General features: G+C 43.6%; 2 protein-coding genes across 7 annotated transcripts; both read left to right on the forward strand.

Annotated features, from left to right (window-relative positions):
* Nucleotides 1-1492: 1492 nt before the first annotated feature.
* LOC124329295 (mucin-2-like) lies at nt 1493-4448 on the forward strand. Its single transcript, XM_046788311.1, has 2 exons — nt 1493-1800; nt 1947-4448. Exons 1-2 carry the CDS (start codon nt 1774-1776, stop codon nt 3258-3260), a joined length of 1341 nt encoding a protein of 446 aa, XP_046644267.1. The 5' UTR covers nt 1493-1773; the 3' UTR covers nt 3261-4448.
* A 103-nt stretch (nt 4449-4551) lies between these two features.
* LOC124329296 (eukaryotic translation initiation factor 4 gamma-like) lies at nt 4552-12297 on the forward strand. 6 transcript variants are annotated; one of them, XM_046788312.1, is made up of 9 exons: nt 4552-4967; nt 5043-5108; nt 7513-7754; nt 9204-9505; nt 9593-9726; nt 9801-10095; nt 10555-11325; nt 11389-11712; nt 11792-12297. In XM_046788312.1, exons 3-9 carry the CDS (start codon nt 7715-7717, stop codon nt 11999-12001), a joined length of 2076 nt encoding a protein of 691 aa, XP_046644268.1. In that variant the 5' UTR covers nt 4552-4967; nt 5043-5108; nt 7513-7714; the 3' UTR covers nt 12002-12297. The 6 variants fall into 6 exon arrangements, with proteins under 6 accessions (XP_046644268.1, XP_046644270.1, XP_046644269.1 ...); XM_046788314.1 differs by having other exon boundaries at nt 7516-7754; XM_046788313.1 differs by having other exon boundaries at nt 5043-5103.
* The last annotated feature ends 4173 nt before the right edge of the window (nt 12298-16470 follow it).

The raw sequence follows: 16470 nt of genomic DNA on the forward strand, positions 1-16470 counted from the left end.
TTACGTGAGAAATATCTCAATTACAAGCTTGGGACATTATTTGTTTCCACAGTAAATAGAAAATGTAATAGATATAACTGCACACGAAATCAAGGCGCGATGAATGCGAGGACTGGCTGCTGGAGGAGCCAGACATTTAACACCTTACTGCGTCTCCTCCGCTGTCTCCTCTACTTCTTTCTCCTCCTTTTCCTTTTCTTATCTGATCAGAGAACTGTCTGACGACCAAGGTGAATCGGTTCGTGAATATTGTCCCCCAAAGGCCTTTCAGTGTTGCGTCAGCCCAGATAACACCTGCTAAGAACAAAAGAGCCAATATAAATACTTTAAAGTCTTTCAGAGTTGTTTCGCCTTTGGTGCATTGCACACTAGTCTACAATTCGTAAGATATCTAAAGGCAGTGCAAATAAAAATGCTAAAGAATGTAACCATATACAATAGCAATATAGACCCCCAAAAATGAATAATTGAACATTTAATTCAAACAACGTAACTATTACTTATGGGCAACCGGGGCAACCTAATTGACAAGGGAAGAAACGAAGAAAGAGATTATCGCTCATCTATTTTACACGTGCATCAGCCGGCCGTGAAACATCGCTATCTACTAGGTCGACTAGGTCAGACACGCACATCAGTGGTGGTGGGTAGTCTGCCGCACAAGTACATATAAACTATATATTTGATTCGCTCGAATGGTGTACGGTTTTTAACCAACCAGAACCCCTACGAAATGCCCGTTAAAATTATTAATAAGAGTAAATAGAATGCGATGGGTGGTTTGACCACATCCGCGGTTGCCAACCAAATTAAAATAGTTGTTTCTAAAATATTTGGTCGGATCTTAACTTGGTTATTTCACTTGTGTGCTCATTTGAGCCTTGAGCCGTGAGCCCTCTTAGTACTAACCATTGGACAAGATATAAAAGAAACAACTGTTTGTACCAGCCAGATGGCTTTGGAAATAACTACAGAGGAAAGAGAACAACAGCAGCCTATAGTGATATAGAGAATGTGCGAGCGCATCCTTCGTCATGACTATCTTGGTGATAGTTGTGGAAGTGATTTAAATGCAGATGAAACTACTACTTTTGGAAATTGAGCAAGCGATAGCAGTTTGGATTTGGTGGAACTCAAACGGGATGTTGCGCGACTGTTAAGTAACCTCTCGCAGCCAAATGGGGGACGTGTGCAAAAAAGATTTCCGTTTACGGAAAATTAAATTCTCATTATTCACATGAAATTTCCTTTATGTGTTTTCAGAATTGGATTTTATTTCTGATGTTGTAAATAGTTAAGGCTTTCCCCGTTTTAGTAGACTGGTTGATGGTCATTCATTGCTCGCTAATGAATGGGGAAAAACCGAAAAACGTTTCTTGTGATCGCTATGGGTACGCACATCAACTACTTTACCCTTGGTTGGTTATTACTCCTCCTTAATCCGATTACAAAACTGAGACGATCTTGTACCACGAATTTAAAGGATAAAGAGAAGATCTACTGTTGCGAATATACAGAGACTACGAATTTACCTTAATTGCGGGATTAAAAGTGGGTATGTAATCACTGTAAAGGTTATGAACCACCATGTGACCTTGTACACAACTGCTTCAATCCGCCCAGAACTGGATGGTCTTCTCGCCAAAACATTTCCTATTGGCAGTCCATATTTGACGAGGTCGAGAACGTTCCGGAGTTTTATTATTTAAGAGGTAATATCTGATCAAGTGAATAGAACATTTCATTTAACCATCTCTCATTGGTCATATCAACATGTCGCCACTCGTCAGTTCCCGTTTGGTAAGTTTCTTTTTTGTTTTCTAAATTTTTCTACCGTCTCTCATCTGTTGATTTTTTTTTACCACGCCATATTATTGATGTGCTCGTAAATGTGCGTGCAAAGCGCTGTTATGTAAACGTCTGTTTCTTTTTCGCTCTTTCCACAGATGGTAATTTTGGCCGTGTGCGTAGTTGGACTCTGGTGCCATCCGGTGCCCGAAAAGGACAACAATACGAACGATGGCGCGCTCAATCCTATTTTGAAAAAAATGAACGATCTGGGCCAATTGAACGACTTTGCCGACAGCGACTATCACGATACGGTGACCGATTTTCTCCGTCTGAGCACTACAACGCCAACCGTGGCGACATCTACCAAGAAATCTGTAGTCACTACGCCGTCGACTCTCTCGCCATCGACGACGATCAAGACAACTATCGCTCAGACTACAACTGCCAAAAGCCCAAGTTCTACTTCTGGTGTTACCAAGGCCTTTGAAGTGGCCACTGCCAAGTTCTTTCCTAGCGTTGCGCCAACAATTGTGATGACAACCGGAAAACCCACCACGGCCACTCCTCCTGTTGCTGAAGCCTTGGTTCCGAAACTGGAAACATTGGCTCCAATTGTTGCTACGCCGCTGCCTTTTGTTGAGAAATTACAAAAGACAAACAAACCGGCCCCGTTTAATGAAATCGAGCCTTTAACAAAGCCGACATTTGCGACCCAAACGACCGCCATGCCGCCCATTTCAAATGTTTCTCAAAAGCAATTGATTCCCGATCCAGTAACTCTGACGCAACAATCGCCCGCCATTCCAACCACACAGCCCGGCGTTTCAGGCCCAATCAAACAGCAAGCCGTGCCGGCCGTTCAGCGTCAGCCGGTTGCTGTACTTAATCAGCCGCAACAGCAGCAGATGGCGGTCAGCGGTGCGGCTTCAATCCAGCAACAACCGACCAATCTGGTGCAGACAGCCGCCAGCAGCGCAGCAACAGCACCACGTCAACAACAGCAGCAACCAAATTTCGCTCCAATGGCAGTCCCAATCTCCACTCAACAGCAGCAGCAGCCGGTGATGCAGAATCCGGCTAGGATGCAGCCACCGATGATGCCGACGATGCTCAATGCGGCCCAATCCGCCACGCAGCAGCAAATGATGATGCAAAATCCTGCCGTGATGCAGCAAATGATGATGCGGAATCCGGTGTTCCAGCAACAACAATTCCAACAGATGCTACAGAACCGTCCTCAGTTTCCAGCGAGGGTATCGCCAGCAGTATCGACCAGCACTGCGAAACCAGGAGTTCAAAAGACAGCAGCACCCGCCGTGATGACTCTAATCAGCAATCCATTGTTTGGCAGCAACGGGAGACCCGTCTTCTTCCTGGGGGGTAATGGAACTCCCACTAAAATGTTCCCGATTTCATCTTTGCCACAACTGCTGTCTCCGCCAGTAGCTATTACCGCATCGCCGGTCTAATTCCAATACCATCTCACCGTCGTGCATAAAACCGAATCTTTTTATCTATAATATCTTAACATCTGATTTATTTACTTTTCTCTTTCTCTCTCTCTCTTCGTGACCGTGACAAAATACTAGAAATAAATGGCTGGCCTTTCATTTCGAAAAAAAATTCAAGTCTTTTTTATTATGACGTACTATTATAACCTTCGAGCTATAATTCGCCTTCAATTTCCTTGTCCAATTCGGCTTATTACAACAAGAAAGTATTTAAGTTGCTGTAAATACAGATATTGATCTTAAAAAAAATATATAGAGCAAGAGAGATATGCCTTATTACCCATATCCATTGATCAATCAACGAAATTGAAATACTGGCGAACAACAATCGAATGACTTATATCTCTGAGGGGTTCTGTGAAGGCTAATTGAGACGTAACGCAACCTCAAAAAGACTCAATAAGCCGGTCAACCGTTGATTTTCACGAAATATTAACGTGCGGTCTGTCTGGTTCATGACTCAAAACGATAAAAATGCATATCGCTTTCAAGCTGGCACCTGCTGGTGTAGAGTCACAGATTCTTCAAAACTGGGTGGGGTTGCCATTTTTGTGTAGCTTTTCCACTTAAATCCGGCGTCTATGTGTGTGACCCGTTTTCCCTTGAAGCCAGTCATTCTAGGTGGTTGTTTTTATAATAGCCGTCTCTCTTTTTTCTTTCTTCTTTCAGTAGTACAAATCATCTCCCGCTGTGTATAGTGGAAGCTCTTCTTTCACCAATTAAATTAGACTTTTCTCTCTCATTCCTGCTTTTTGTGGCTCTTCTTTTCTTTTCCCCCTTGTCGTTCTATACACATCTTCTGCTTTTTTTTTCCACCAGTGTCTATAATGAGTAAATACGTGCGTGAGCAAGTCACGTATATAACTCGATTCGGAGAGAGATTCCGTCTTCTCCTCCGTCTCCTACTTCTTTCTTCACTAGGTTTTCCTTTTCTTTTTCCATTTCGTTTTCTTCTCTTCTTCTTTCTCCTTCTTCTTCTGCTTCGCCGTCCTTTTTTTTCGAGTTTCCCCCCTTGTTCGTTGGAGGTGGCCATGTCGAAGTTGTGCCTTTCACTTTGGCACCGTTCGGTTATTGGCTGGGATCTCCGCTGCGTTCGACTTCGCTCCCCCTCTCCATCCATCCATCCATCCACCGCCACCACCACCACCACCACCACCACCACCACCACCACCACCACCTTTTTATTTTTTTCCTTTTTCTATTTCTTCTTCTTCGTTTTTCTTCTTCTTAATACTGAAGAGAAAAAACCCAGTGGCTTCAAACGCCACCATCAACCGGCCGTACTAGGGCCGTTCTACGTTCACCTCTCCCTTCTTAGGAAACCTGGGACTCCCTTCTATTTTGTTTTGTTGTTGCCACTTGTCGGTGGTGTGGCGGTGACTATAGTCGACTTGTTCTATTGCATTATCGCTGACCTGGCTGCTGGCTACTCTTGTGAGTTCTAGACGAAGACAGTACGACGGGAATAGCTGCAAGTCAGAGAGAAAGGAATCGCAGAGCAGTTTTGGGGTTCTTTTGTAGATCTCACTCACCTGTTGCCCCAGTCACCAACTTGCCACTCGATCCCGCGGTACTGACCAAAAGGGGCTCTCACAAGTCATCGGTCAGCCGTCCCGACCCGGCAGGACAAATCTTTATACCACCCAGGCTACACCTTTTCCATCGGTTGGTCTCTTCGTTCTATAGTAGTCCATCTATCCACTTATTTGGTTCATCTGTTTTGATTGATTTTCTGATCAGACCTATACACTCGACTCTGTTGGATTTGCCCCCGCACTACTGCTGCATACCCTTCATTAGTGTAAGGTAAGTCCATAAATATTTTGGGTTTTTTCCTCTTTCATAAAATGCAATCGTGTTTTGAATTGTTTTCATTCTTGGCGTGTTTGGCGTAGCAAATTGGTAGTTGATTACTTGATTACATAGGAAAGGAACCAACGAGTTTAATTGGGTGTACGTACAGGCTAATCATTCTTCTCCTGTCGCATTCTTATATTACTGCATGGCCTTGTGACTCATTCGCGAAAGCGCATTTTTCTTCCATCAATGTCCAGATAGCGCACTGGCTCCACAAGTCCACAGCCTTTCTATTTACTTTTGACGCGCGTTTCATTCCAAGTAAAAAATCATTCATTCAGCGGGAAAACTTTCGAGGTCGTCTCGCACTCCTTTCGACCCCACCCAATAACCTGCTCGCATACATGACACTCGAGGACTAACAAACTTTTGGAATTTGAGCAATTCCGCCGGGCCTTATTAGAATCAAATCGTCCTTGTGGCCATCAAGTTTGTGTCGTGTCTTTTCCTGACTTCCCTTTAGAGTATAGCTATAAACATATCCTAATCAGATCTTTTGAAAGAGACTCAAGGCATTTCCTGCTTCTTTTGTGAGTCGTTCTCGGTATTATCGCCAAGGGGAAATGCGAGATAAGAGATGAACAGCGCAGTTTTTCTCTTTTTTTCCGGGGAGACTTTTAGAGAGAGAGTGTGTTGTTCATGCCGACTATAATATGGGTGGGGACGGAGTAACACGGTTGAGACACAAGTTATATACCGACAGGAAGATTGGGTAGGATTTCTCTTCCATTTCACCGTTCTTGTTGTTGTACACTCACTTGTGGAGTCTTAGAGCTATTACCGGCCCTGCTCGCTGCACGCACGCACTCACGCACCGGCGCACACACAAACGGGCGCATATACATACGGGTACGGTGAGGCCAACCGGCAGTGAGCATTTCGGGCGTACCGCTTTCTTCGGTTGTAACTCAACAACAAAAAATAGAAAAAACAAAACAAAAAACAACAACTAAAATACAATCACACGCACATATAGGATGAATGAATGAATAAAATAATCGATCGTTTCGTTGATGATGAGATGGGGTTGTCGGCGGGGCAACTTTGCGTATAAGGGCAATGTGTCAGACAGCGGAACCTAGTTTTCCCGTCGACTTCTTTTGTGTTTACCAATCCGACCTTTTAACGGCCATCTTTTTACAAAGAAAGAGAGACTTGGGGAAAAGCACACAACAATCATAAAAAGTGTGTCGATGAATTTCATTCCTGCTAGCTGTAGGCCAGCGCAGCGGGGAGCGCACATGTTGTACACATCCACAGAAAACTTCATTTTTCAATCTTTTCAAAGGAAAAACATGATAAAAAAAGATCAATTTGTCGGGTTATTTAAAAAAAAAAGAATATAAGAAATAACATTTATTTGGGAAACAAAAAGAATTCAAAGGCAACGATCGATCAAAAAAAAGAAAAAAAAAGAAATTGTGAAAGAGAGAAAGAACAATCACTAAAAAAAGGAAAAAAAAAAATGGGTAACCTTGTCGCTAGTTTCGCCTATAGCGGAGGTGTAGTCTATTGTGCTCCCCCCCTCAAGTGGCTCTAGTTTCGAGGCCTGAATCTGTGAGAAGAAGAAGATAAAGGTAAAGATAAAAAAGAGAGAAACACACTCAGCACAGACAAAACCAACGAGCGACGAGAGAGAACCCGTTTCACTTTCTCTCAGACAATTTATGAGAGGAGGGCGCCCGACTAGTCCAGTAAGTCCATCCTCGGCAACGAGTCCGCTCCTATCGTCACTTCGTGGTGCCCTTTAAATTTTTGTTTCCCCATTCGGTTTGTGTAGTTTGACTACTTGTTCCTCTAGTTCTAGTACTCTCACGTTCTGCTTCATTCAGCTGGTTGCGTTCCATGCCATTATCTGAGATTAGACAACCGTTCGTCGGGCTCTTCCATCCGGGTTGTGGTTTCCTTTGGGCGATCGCCAAAAGATCGACGACCATTCCAATTACACGGCTGTCGATCGTATCGTCGCCATCGTCGTGAAAAGTGGGTCATACCCAACTCGTGAGACACTCACAATCAAATCAATAGAAAGGTGCGATGGTTGGCACTAAAGTCGTTGTCATTTTTTTTAACTTTCAATCCATCTATCTCTCTTTCTCTCTCTGTTACTAATGCAAAGGCATTCGCCGTTGTAGTTCTTTCGCTTTTCGGTTCTAGTTTGCTCCTAGTCGAGTTCCATTCGGTGGTTATTCGTTCGTGTTGGTTTTTCACAGTTCTAGTATGTTCTTTAGAGTGGGACGTACCTTACCCGGCACCACTTTCCCCATTGTGTGTTTGTGTTTATTATACGAGTGTTATATCTCTTTCTTTTCCCTCTCTCTCTCTTTCTATGTTTACCGTCTGCCTCAAACAGCAGGTCCGCATTGGTGGTGCCGTGTTTCTTGGTTTGCTGCAGCCGCCGAGGCGCGATCAACCCGATCCAGTTGGTTTCGGCCAATTCTATTCATTGAAGAAAAACAAATTCTACTCTTTGCTGTATCCTGTAAGAAAAAAACAAACACAGCAGCTGTGTGCGTGTGTGTGCAGTGAAGTCTAGGAAAAAAAAATAAGGAAAAATGGCGTTCACCTTCTCTTTCACGCCGGCCGTTATCATGGGTGAGTGCAATTAAATTTATTTGCAGCGTACAGCACTTTCTTTCGCTTTTTTTTTTTTTAATTTGGGCTTTCCCTCGACAACCGAACGGCACAAAACGAACAGTTGACCACGAGTATACGTCTAAATATGTGTACAACGTCCTTCTTCATCGATGAAGCGCAAATCCTGCCGAAATGTAGAGAATTCAAAGAGACTTTCTCTCTCGAAAGCAGCTAGGGATTCCGTTTTCCGGATTATTATTACGAATTCATTCGATGCGCGACAAACACATGGGGTTTTATTTACCCTTTCAAAATACCCGAGCTGCATCCGTAAAAAGCTTCCCTCTCTCTTCTTTGAAACTCCATCTTTGAAGACAAAAAAAAATCTCTCCCTTCTCTCTTTGCTCTGTAAGGACGGCGAGCGAAGCCCAGAAACGTGAAATCGACCGACAGACCCGAAAAGACTCGTTTTCCATCCCAGTTCGCTAGTGAAAGTCACCGACCCAAACGCACGTACTAGTCAACAGAATTAAGCGGGCTTCGTTGTTGTGAGAATTGGAAATCCCAGCAGCGAACCTGCGCCCGAGACTCTGACCTCGATTAGCTTGTCGACCCATACAGGTCGTGGCACAATCGCCAATATTTTATCAGCCTTTTCATTGGAGACGATAATGTCCGGGGTCTAAAAGTATCGTTTCCCTCCCCATGACCCGCGATAAAATTGGTTATCCGGGAACGGAGCCATCCGCTTTTCCTTATCTTCTCCGACCGTTGTTGCGTGTTGACTATAGTCTGTCGGCCCCAGCTACATAGCTTATATAGCACGCGCGTCTTATGTCAATATTCCAGTTCTTTGCCGTTCATTGGGTCTCGCTGCAGATGAGTCAGCAGCTAACTTAGGCAAACGGGTCGAGAAAGAGAAAATAAATGACTCGATCGGCCGCGAGTTACTGACCGGCTACTACAACTCGAACAGTCGTAAATACTCTTTGTTCTCGTTCGTGAATCCCGACAGGTTACCACTAAACTCAACAACAACAGCAACATATAAATCCCAAAAAGCTAGCTCGTGATAAAAAGAATAAAAAGAGGGGGAATGATGGGAAAAATGTGGAAAAAGGCCACAAACGCGGATTAGAAATGCCCATCACACTGACCTATATATGTATTTTCCATGTTTCGGGACTTGTTGCAAAAAGATATTTCATAAAATCGTCGAATAAGTAGAATAACATGACGTCACAGATAGAAAACAGAAATGAAAATAAAATCAACTTTCCATCAGACACATCACGTATTATTACATAGCAGCAGCCTGATGTCCCTGATTACATCGACTTTTAGTGGAACACTTTCGAAAAGGCGAAATGAATCCAAAATTGTGGGCAATCTCTGTTCTCTCTCTTGCAGAACAAAACAGAAACGTGTAACCTCATTTTTGTTTAAAAAAAAAAAACAACTACACAGTTTTAGGACTGGCGTTGATGGTCTCGTGCCAAGAGGTGAAACTCGGCGCCGAAGAGGTGAAACCTGATGGAGTCGAGGAAGCTTCAAACTTGGTCAACGGAGTCGAGGGATCCACTCGGCCGCCGTTGACGGGCATCCCGCAAATTGATTACATCTGGGACCCTAATCTCCCGCCCGCACTTAATGGCTACAATCTGAGCTCCTATCCTTTCTACTATAAAATGCCCGGCCGTGATGAAATGAATTTCGAATGCGAGAACCGTCTCGACGGCTTTTACGCCAGCGTCCTTCACAAATGCCAGGTAATTTCATATCAGATAATTTATTCGTGAAATCAAATAAAGAAATCAGTAACAAATCCTTTGGTCTCGGCCCATTCAAATTGCCAGGTTTATCATCAATGTTTGTTTGGCACACGCTACGATTTTATGTGCGCAAATTTCACGGCTTTCGATCAAAAGATTTTCAATTGCCAGTTCGCCAACGAAGTCGATTGTGATAATTCCCCCTTGTTCTACGACAGGTATTAATAATAATAATATTTAGAAAATACCCTATTGATAACCAAATTTATTTCTCTGATTGCTAATGCCACAGGAACGAGGCTTTATACAAAGAGGCATCCACAACACCGGCACCGACGCCGGCGCCTCAGGTCGTTGTGGTACGAACCCGTTTCGTGGATGAGTCAGGGCGCGAGGTAGCACCACCTCGCTCGCAAGGTGGGCGATTCCGCCGTCCGCAAGGCAAACGCCGTCCCGTCTACTATGACGACTATTACGATTACGATTACCAAGAATACTACGACGCTCCGGCCAACGAAGAAGAAGATCCGGCGTCGGCAGGAAACGGAACTACCACCGCCAATAAACCGGCCAAACCCCAACAAGAGGTGAGGAATCGAGTCTCAAGGATGAGATTGAGCGGGGAAAAGAGAAAAATTCTTCGCGTGAAATCAAATCAAAATTTCTAGAGTCACCTAAATAGTTGGCAGTTGAATAACTGGTGTTGATAGTTGGTAAGTAGGAGGCCGGAATTCGGTCGCCGTAACACCATTTATTAACACGGTTTTCTAGGAATTGAAACGGCCAGATAGCCGAATAGTTTTCTTTTCTAAAATATGTTTTAATGCGCAATTGTGTCTTTTAATCTCGATTAGAAACTCGACATCAATTAGAAACTCATCATTCCGGTTTGAAATTTTACTTGGAGTCATGTAGGACAATGAGAGCGAGAGAGAGAAAAAAAAAATACCCATCTTCAGAAGAGTCAACCATATAATGACGATAACATTTCAATGACCATTACGGGGCCTTCTACATATATAACTCTTTGTCTCGTTATTCTCTAGGAGGGAGCAGCTCCGCCTGCCAGACCGGTCAAAGTGGGTGGCGGTGGCGGTAGACAACAACAACAACAGCAACAACAGAATAAACCGGGTTCCGGACAAGGAAACAAGCTCAACATTTTCAACAACAACCGACCTCCACCCAGAATCCGTCCTCCCGTCCCCAATAGCGAAGGCAACAAAAAACAACCCGTGAAAACTACAACCCCGACGACAACAACCGCTCTGCCGGCCGAGGAGGAATTCGAGTACGTCGACTATGTCGATGGCGAAGTACCATTGGGCGAGGAAGTTGTTGCCACCACAACAACCACCACAACAACCCCACCACCACCACCCAGGAGACGTTTCCGACGACCCAAAATGTCGACTACATCGACGACGACGACATCTACCCCACTCGTGGAGGAAGAGTTTTTCGACGACGCCGTGTTTGAGGAGGAAGTTGTTGAACCGGTGACGACAGCCGCACCTCGTCCCAGAAGACCAAACGCAGCCCTAAGAGCCACTGGCACAAGACCCGCACGATCCAGCACCACCACAAGCACCACTTCAACGACGACCTCCACAGTGGTGCCTGTTGCTGAGGAAGAACCCATTGAATTGCCTTCCAGACCCAGTCCTTCCCTTTTCAATCGCAGGACGGCCGTCGTCAACATCCTGAAGAGGCGAGGAGGATCCACGACCACTGCGCCACCGCAGGAAATTTTTAACGAATACGATGAATTGGTAGAAGAGGACCTTGCTGTCGATCAAGCTCCAGCCGTTGTTGAGGTAAGTGCCTCTTAAGATTTATACAATTGACGATTATAAAATTATAAATGCAATTTGAACTAGACTACAACAGCGAAAGCAACGACCACAACAACAACAACACCAGCTCCAACCAGACGTACCACCAAAGCGAGACCTCCAAGGCCCGCAATTTCGTCTCGAACCCGATCCACCACGGAAGCCCCTGCCGTCGAAGAAGAAGTTCCAGTGACTCCAGCTCCATCCGTTGACGCGGTCGAACCTGCCGCCCCTGTGTCGGAGGAAGCTCCAACTGCCCGACCGGCTGTTCGATCACGATTGCGTTCCAGGCCGCAAACCACCCCGGCTGCGGAAGAGGAAAGTGTCTCTACGGCCGCACCAGTTGTCAGGAGAGGCTCTCAAAGACGAGTAAACATTACATTATAGATTTGTTTGTTCTTCTTTGGCAATCATCGATTTAATAAACTTTTTTTTTTCATACTGAAAGGGCCCTCAACCAGTTTCCGAAGTTGAACTAGACGCCCAAACGGATGCCATTGTACCGGAAGAAAACAGCCGGCAAGGAAGAGAGTTGGCTCAAGTGCCTGAAACTTCCCGAATCATGCTGGAAGAGTCAACGAATTTCGATGAAGATCATGGCGAGAGCCAGTGGTCCCTAATTCATTTATTTTCGCGTGTGTTCCCACAGCGCGCGTGATTTGATTTTGAATGTGCCCCTCCCCAAATTGAACCCATGATTCGCCACGAACGATAAAAGTAACGTAAAGTAAAACCAACAAACAATTGAACAAGTGTGAGATCCTTTTGGGGATTGAAAGAAAAAAAAAACTGAAAAAAAAAAAAACGAAAAATTAAAAATTTTGTTCAAAAATCGGGGAATCACGTGCCTCATCTCCCTCACGTGAACGCCACATTGAAAACACACGCATGAACACGAACACGAAAGCGCAAATGTTTAAATAATGCAACAATACACTTAAATATAATTATAAATGATTCGTTATTTTATATTTTCCCCTGCTGCATGTCCTACGAGCGTGTCCTAAGAGCGTTACGATTAACGCGGGGTCATCCGTGGACTTGACTGTATCAATGTGTCGTTCTCATTTTCCAAGCCAAGAAATTCTTTTGGTAAAATTTTCGTGATTTGATTCACGCATTCGATATTTACAATCACCACTTTTATAGCTATTGATTCGCTGTCTTTACCTTTTTCATCTTCGTATATTTTTCGTTCAAGTGTCTGAAGTGAAAAAATAAACTATAGGAATCAAACAAAAGTTTCAGATCGCGGATGAAACACTTTCTACATGAATTGATTAATGATCCCCGCAAAAAGGTGGGGGGGGGGGGGGAATTCCACGAATTGCGGCGTAGCATCTTTCTCTGCTCCCGACTGCTCGTTACGATGAATTTAGCCCAATAATATTACAATTCCGGGTATTCCGCACGTATACCACAAGTCCTCTTGTACAACAATAGAGATCGACTTCCTGGATTCAATATATTGAAATGGGCGCCAAACTGCTGTTGACGAGTCAGCGTGAGTTAGATCATTTCATTCGATCTCAAGAAAACTCTTTTGGAAAGCGTTCAGGTGTGCGCGTAAGTAGCCAAATTCACGATGATGCGACATTCTTCCCGTTTAGCTTCTTCGTCTATTTTCGCTGAGTCCGACCGGGAATATATGACCCACCACCCAAAGGTGCATTCAACACCATCTCCCGACATGGCTGGAAGTTTCTTCAGCGCAGAAAAACCCAACTCTGCAACTTCCCCATACCACTTTAGTACCTACTATATGGCTCCTCCCTGTTTTTTTTTGTTTTTTTCCAGGAGGACCTGCTTTCCATCAGTGAGTCTCTCCGCCAGAAAAGTCCCACACATACACACACACACATTCCCAACCAACAAACTTTCACCCTCCATTGCTTTTTGCCTTCGTTTCTCCTTCCTCGGTTGATTGGAGAACAGCCAGTCAAGGCAATAATTCCCATCATTATTGGGATGTGTGCTGTGCCTTTGCGATTCGCCCAGAAATAATGACGATTGTCTTGCCACTAATTGCAACAATCGATACATGGGAAAAATTGAACATGGAGCGGAATCGGCACGTCACGTTCATTTGCTGTTTTTTTCCCCGATTACACAGCAGTTTGAAACGCACAATAACAATCGGGCGAAAAAAGACTAGATAAAAACAAACTGCCAGTTGCTTCGTCGTTTGTAATGTACCAACCGAATAAAAAATCAAGAGAAAATAGTAATCAAGGAATTTTTTTAAAGAAACAAATCGGATGATCACAATCGTACATCACTCTACTATGCCAAACAAAAAACAGGGCGATTTTAGTCTATACTACATTTTAATGGCGATTTGTCTTTGTGTCACAATTGCCAGTGTTTTGGGTTTCTATGAAAAATGGGACGGGCGACCGAGACAATATATAAGAGCAATCAAGATCAAAACGCGTGTTTGCTGTTTTTGTTTCTACACGGCAATAGTAATTTATTCTCTTTGTTGGCAGTCTCAGCGTCTTTTCATTTTAATTTCCTTCTTCCTTCTCGTTTTCGACTTGGCCGTAACGTCAGAAGTAAAAGTGAAAACGGAGGGCGACACGATGGCGCTATATAGTCGAGAAAGTTGTTCCACCGCCGGTTGCGCGTCCGCCCTTGCCCTCTGCTGGACGACGACGAGGCGCCATACTGGATTGATCCGGCCGTTGTTATATCAGTCTCTTCTCCACACATATAGTTATACCGAATTGATCCTCACGATCTTCTCTTATATAATTTCATCATTATATCTTGTGTTTCTTTTCTTTCTTTCGGCTCTTTTTTTTTTTTTTATTTTTATTTTTTACGAGTCTGTTCGTGATCTTTGTTGGTTTTTTTGGCCGTCGTGAGCGCGCGACTCTTTCTCTTCTTCTTTGTTTCTTCTCTCTTGCCTCACGCGCTTGATGGCCACATTTGCACGCCGTTTGTTTCTTCTTCCGTCCGCTGATTTATACGCACCTTAACGTTTCTATTCAATTGTTAACTGACAGAACGGACTAACAAATGGAAATACTATTTCAACACGTCAGAATATGTCCCTCTGCAAAAGCCGCAAACAAAGTTTCCATATTAATTTTAACGCTACATCATACTACAGATATAAGTTAGAAGTTTCTAAAAAAAAAAAAATGAAATCTATTGGGAATGGCGAAAAAATGAAGATGAAGAAGTTAGAAAACAAGACGGAACCGTTTATTAAAGTCAAAGCAGTGAGACGTCCGCACTCACAGCAGTCGACCCATCATCATCAGAGAAAGTGTGTCGTTTTTTTGTCTTCGCTTGAAATAAATGGCGAACCGATCGCTACGGCGCATCTATGCACACACGTCTTTTGTTATTCGATACGCGGAAATTAATTATTCAAACACTAAATCAAGCGTGAATGCAACACTTTTGTTCGTTGCTTTGTGTTGTCTGTTTTTTGGTCTTCCAAATGAACACGGGCGATGACATAATCTTACCAGCAAGGGAAACCACTTGCGTGTTTGTGTTGAGCGTCGATTCATCATTCACGCCTCCTTTGATTCCAGTTTCCGGGATCAAAGAATAGAAATAAATTATTGATACCTCTCGCTTGTGGAATTTTATTCTTCCTATTTGTGTCATCGACATCTCTTTTTATTCAAACCCAGACGATTATCATTTCGATTTTTTTTTTTATTTTGTTATCTGTTTTCTCTCTCTCTTTCTCTGAGCTCTCTGGGTTATTTTTAGTAGACTGTAAAACTCGGTCCGATCTGACGGAGGAACAAGTAGGAATAACTTTTTCCAAAGAATCTTGGGAGTGGCATCGTATCACGTCGTAGGAGACGAAGTAGAACAAGATTTTAAAATGATCACCGACACCTGACTGGAGAGCTCAGTCATTTCTTGTTATCGGTTGTAAAAGAAAGGCAAAAAAAAAAAAAAAAACGAATGATGTGTGGAGTCCCGCGGCTATTAGAGCAATGGCAAGAATATTGAACAGCTCATATTTGGGCATATAGGCCTATGGGGCAATGCCTCATATAATCGCGAGAGGTGTAAATGCAAAAACAGTTTTTTTGTTTTTCTAAACAACCAGCGCAGAAACGGCATGTTACGCAAGAAAGGCAAACAAAAAACAAATAAATTCAAATAATAATAATAATGATTTCGAAGAAGGAGAAGAAAAGATTCCAATCATCTCAGAGATTAACTGATGAAACTGTCACTTTCTCTGGCTATCTCTCGCTCGTGCGTAGCCAAACCGGCGTCGCGCTAGCTGGTGGCGGCAACAAAACAATGGCAGCAGCGAATGCGCTCGCAACGCTCGTCCAGCAGATGCATATTAGCGCACACTACAGCATAGACGAGCGAGCGAGAGAATTCTATTTCGCCCCTCTGCTCTCACTCTCTTTTCCAACTAGATATTCCAGCTTCTTTTTTTTTTATTTTTGTTTTCTTTCTGTCTTCCTTCTCATAATCGAGACACGCACACTTCGCTCCTGGACATGGGTGCCGAAAAAAAACGGACTCCCCGACTCTATATTCATGACGAGCCGCGAGCCATCCGAAGAAAATAATAACAGTGTCAGTAAATTAAAAAGAATCAACATTAGCCACGTCTATAACATATAATTTCGCGGCCAGAAATTGAGAGAACAGTTCACACAACGGCCGACACACGTTAGCCGCAATTACTTGTCTAGTGACCGATAAATAATAAAGGCGCTTTTTCTCTTCGAAGAGAGAGAAAATCCCGCGTACGTGGACTTATTTCAAACAAAAAAAGAAAGAAATAAAAGGAAAAGAAAAAGAGCTGGAGAATAAGCTAACGCGAAGCGCCGCGTTAGAAAAACTGGAAGTTCTCTGTCCCTTATTAGTATTTTATATATGTGCGTCTTGATACCCCCCCTCCCTCCCCCCCTGAAATATACATAAATATGCGGTTGCGGTTGCTGTTTTGCACGTTATTGAAATATTTGAAGAATTTTTTCCGGGGAGAGAAACTCGTTTTTATTTTAGCAGCTGCAACTTGAGCTCTTTACGCAAATATTTAACTTTTTCCAAACATGACCACAAAGAGCGCTCCTCCCTTTTTTGAAAGAGAGAGAAAAATACATTACACATGCACGTGTAGTACTACAC

The sequence above is a fragment of the Daphnia pulicaria genome, chromosome 3 (assembly GCF_021234035.1).
Source record: "Daphnia pulicaria isolate SC F1-1A chromosome 3, SC_F0-13Bv2, whole genome shotgun sequence".
Classification (NCBI taxonomy): Eukaryota; Metazoa; Arthropoda; class Branchiopoda; order Diplostraca; family Daphniidae; genus Daphnia; species Daphnia pulicaria.